Here is a 4,261-nt window from a genome sequence, read left to right on the forward strand (position 1 = left end):
CAAAATCCCACTGATTTCAATGAGTATGTATGCTCGGACGCATCATCCAAAGGGCCATTCACAGATGAAAGGGTTTCCAGCCCCATTTGGAAAATCACAAAAAATTAACACACCTGACAAAATAGACTTGCAAAGCTGCTCAGCTAAAACTGATCATGTGAGCCAACAAAAATATCCCTTACCGTAGGAAAAGCCCTTTGGCAAAAGTAACAGCCCAACTGGCCCCTGGTTTAGAATTCTTTTTCTTTTTTTTTTTTAGTACAATTCTAGTTTAGAATTGCTTTTTGCCTGAGGCAAAGGCAGGGCAGATTGGAAAACAGAAACCGCTCTTTTTATGCCCCAAATCTCAGCTCATCCTACAATCAATTAGTGCCAAGCAGATCACAAAGGCCTGCTAAGGACGGGAACATCCATATGGGAAATTATGCATAGAGATCTAAAAGGAGTGCCACAACAGGTGTTCAAAGAGGAAGAGAATTCATTAACCGCCAAGTAAATTCAAACATAGAAAATCCAGTGAATGACCTTACGAACTGAGAGAATAATAGCCTGTATGGAAACCTATTCTAAAAATTTAAAAATTGGCAGGAGAACAAAACAAAAACATAAACAAAAACAAAAACAAAAACAAAAACAAAATTCTAATGCATCTTCCTCCATTGCGTGCCTGCTTATGAAGCATTTCTCCTCTTAGCGGTACTGAAAAGAGATCAACAAAAAAGTTAAGATGATGCTTGGTAGATTACAATAGAACCGCAGCACCAGTATTCAATTTAAAAAATTCAGAGTGACTGATCTGTAGCACATGCTAGTATGTCACATATGCATTGGGCCACCAGTCAAATGGGGCAAACAGTAAGCAAATGCAAAGCTAATCCATCACGTCCAGCTGATTGTGAGGAATGAGACGTGAAATTATCTTGATGCATCGTACTGCAATCTGCACAATGGTTCCATGGTTTTGTTAAACCACCTTGTATGGCCTGTGCGCATCAGGAGTTGGGACACTATTCTCATTCTGATGAGTTGGGACATTATGACTCCTCGGTAAGGAATGGACCAAAAATTCAAAGCTTTTCATCATTGACTGCAAGTAAAGAGAGTTTACCTTGATGAAGCCAATCTCCTTGGCATTGCTTCGGAAGCACTGCCTGCAGCACATAAGTCCATACTTCCTGATCAACCCATGTGGGTTTCCACAGACACGGCTGAAACAAAGGAAACAATGGAGAAGATTGTGTGATGCATTACAATGCCTTGGAAATTTTAAAAGCAAATTTAACAGCACTTTCTAAGAGATAATAAAAACATGGAGATTTGGCAAGCCTGCACATGAGCATAACACAGCCCATCCACACACACCACAAGTGCAAATGAGGCACGTGTGTGGCCCAAGCCATCCATTAGGTGGGTCCTGCCATGTTATATGTCCTTGCCAAGCGATCAAGCCTCTCAAATGAGACAGACAGGCAACAATTTAAGAAAACGGGTGGCTAAAGAAGTAGGCTGTGGTTATTTAAGCTGTCCATTTGTTTTGAAAATTGTTGCCCATATGATGAGTGGACTGGTCTGATATCTAGAACGGGCCTATACACAGCTCACAACTAGTAAGATGTATGCCATGTCAGCACGTGTTCTGGTGTATAAGTGGGCTGCCTTAGAATTGCTTGTGGGTTTAGAAAAGCTCAAAAATCTTATGAGACATTTAATTTTATGAATAATTCAAGGCATGGTGAAAGGAAGCAGGTCATCTGTGTTGAGCATTGTTCCATTATTCCCGAAACCATCATAACATGCTTCCAGCCTCCTTCAACATGCGATATGACCAAGAGACCAATCAATGCATTTTTTATGTATTTTAAAACAAATAAAGAAAAGGAAAACACAACAGAGGGATTTCAAGGCTGTGTTTGGATGCACATAGAATAAGACAATACTGCCTTTTCCCATGATAGAAAACATTCCTACTTAGACTATAACCATTTCCTATCATGAAAGGCAGCCTAAATCAATTCTGCCACTTTATCAAGGCTTCCAAATGCAGCGGCAAACCCAAAACGCAATAATATATGAATTGTCTACAAGAACAATATTGAGGTAATTGAGTCAAGCCAAACAATGGCGATGAGTACATTGATCCTCCATGACCAACCATACCATGCCATGACCATTGTATGGGTGGCACACTTGCACATCAATCCAAATTGTCCCAGTCATGGACTCCACAAAGGACATGACAACTCCGAGTCCAATTTTTGGTTTATAACCAATCTATGACAGCTTGACAATTTGACAAGTTTGACTGGAGGTAATCTGCCTCATGACTCATGAGCAGTGGCTCTACCATATGGGTAATTAGCTAACATGAAAGTTTGTGGATTTCTTCAACTGGGCATCTTATATGACTGGTATGGAACCAATGATCATATAATGCACGAGCTGCCAATGCATGCTAAAGCAGCAAGAAAGTTCATGCAAAATCCAAGTTGTCCACTCTACGTATGTGCATGGAATCATATGATCCGATATTGTCCATATTAATGTCCTAGCATTGTTGGAAGTTCTTTGAGAGGTCCGCCGGCTCACTAAAAGAACTCATTTTACATACATATCAGGATGGCTACGAATTGTCAGCAACCCTTTTGTTGGAAGGATTTTTAGTTCTCACCAGCATACATACTAGCAGGGAACAACACAAACAAACTATTATCTGATGGGAAGTAGTTGCAGAAATTGAATCCATAGATTCAAGATTTTCCTGCAAATATCACCCCAAACATAACTAGATCCATACACAGGATTCAAAACAATATCAATTTTGAATTCACCGAGAAGCAACTAAACTCCATGTTTAAAAAAATCTCATACAGTATATCAACGTGAGACTTGTGTAGGACATCCCGGCCTTGCAAAAGGTGGGCCATGCCCAAGAAGATCCCCTTAGCCGAAAATCAGGCTGGTCCTCTCATTGGCTACCACACCATCAAAATCAATGGACAACCCATGCCTGATTCAACATATAGGTGTGGCCCACCTAATAAATGGATCAGCCTAATTTCTGCTAACGTCGATCTTCCTGGCGTGCCTATCTTCACTTCTCTACTGACTGAAAAGACTGCATAATGTTATGAAAATTCACTTCCACAATTCCTAAATCTAGCTTATTGCAATCAAAACAGATAGTGCATCCAAACGAAACCTTACAAGTTACTAATGAAAAACCAAATCCCAGAAAAACCATAAAAAGGGAAAGATGGGAAGAGATGAGAAAGATGTGGCTATACCAGGTACGTGATCCAGGGCCGTAGTTCTTCGGATGAGAGTTCCAGACGTTTGAGTGCCCCATTTCCTATTACTCCGTTACAGATGAAAAACCCTAGTTTTGGAGAAGCGAGAGCGGAAAAAAAAAACCCTAGTTTGGGAGATGAAAGTGCTCAAAAAACCCTAGCTCTCGCCTCTCGCTCTCTCGGAAAGCCCTAAAACCGCCCAAACGAGATTTTATAGTCTCCTCTTTGAGTCGGTCACGCTCGTTCTTGGCTGGATTTCGTCTGCCGCTGACTCTAACGAGATGGGCCGGGTCTTCGTTGTCCGGCCCAATAAGGAAAGATTTAATACTCTGGCGGTGGTCATGGATAATACACAGGCACTTAGAAATTGCATACGTGGCATACAAACAAGTCAAATAGAACTGCTCAAGTTATGATTCCCAGTTTCTATCTAACATAAACCAAAAATTAGACTTATTTGATTATTTGTCTGTCTGATCGGTGGACATTTATTGGACAGTAAATAAAATAAAATAAAAATCCAACGGTCCTATTGCAATAAAGAGATGTCCATGAATCAGAGGTTAGGATTGTTCAATGAATCTGATTGGGAGATCGTGATTCATTGATGGTGGGTTCGGGAATTTGATCAGTGTAATTTGAGTTATTTTATGCCACATGTAGAGTTCCTGCGTATAAAGTGTCATACGCTGCATGAGTACCGAAGCGTATTGGCTGGTGTACCACCCACAAGCGATCTAGCTGTGTGTTGACGTCAGCAAGTTCCGTGGGTCCCATCATGAGTTATGTGTTATATCCAAACCGTCCATTCATTTTTCCTGCTCATCTTAAGACTTAAGACAAAAAATTATAAAGATTTAAATATCAAATGTAGCACACTGCAAAAAGTAGTGGGGAGTGAACTTATACCATTGAAACCCTTTGTGGGTCACAGAAGTTTTTGATCAATATGATATTTGTTTTTCCTCTTCATC

General features: G+C 40.4%; 1 protein-coding gene across 2 annotated transcripts; it reads right to left on the minus strand.

Moving 5' to 3' along the window:
* Positions 1-458: 458 nt before the first annotated feature.
* LOC131218803 (small ribosomal subunit protein uS14z/uS14y/uS14x) lies at positions 459-3,514 on the minus strand. 2 transcript variants are annotated; one of them, XR_009157865.1, is made up of 4 exons: positions 3,285-3,514; positions 1,109-1,208; positions 625-699; positions 459-594 (listed from the first exon to the last, which is right to left on the minus strand). XR_009157865.1 is itself a non-coding variant. In XM_058213621.1 (3 exons), exons 1-3 carry the CDS (start codon positions 3,344-3,346, stop codon positions 691-693), a joined length of 171 nt encoding a protein of 56 aa, XP_058069604.1. In that variant the 5' UTR covers positions 3,347-3,511; the 3' UTR covers positions 459-690. The 2 variants fall into 2 exon arrangements, 1 of the variants encoding a protein (XP_058069604.1); XM_058213621.1 differs by having other exon boundaries at positions 459-699; positions 3,285-3,511.
* Positions 3,515-4,261: the final 747 nt, after the last annotated feature.

Source organism: Magnolia sinica, chromosome 11 (assembly GCF_029962835.1).
Source record: "Magnolia sinica isolate HGM2019 chromosome 11, MsV1, whole genome shotgun sequence".
NCBI lineage: Eukaryota > Viridiplantae > Streptophyta > Magnoliopsida > Magnoliales > Magnoliaceae > Magnolia > Magnolia sinica.

Bases quoted from the DNA above. Each gene is read 5' to 3' on its own strand.
- LOC131218803 (XM_058213621.1), bottom strand. From the start codon at position 3,346: ATGGGGCACTCAAACGTCTGGAACTCTCATCCGAAGAACTACGGCCCT. The intron at 1,209-3,284 runs GTATAGCCACAT...CCTTTGTTTCAG, and splicing joins GGCCCTGGATCACGTACCTG to CCGTGTCTGTGGAAACCCAC.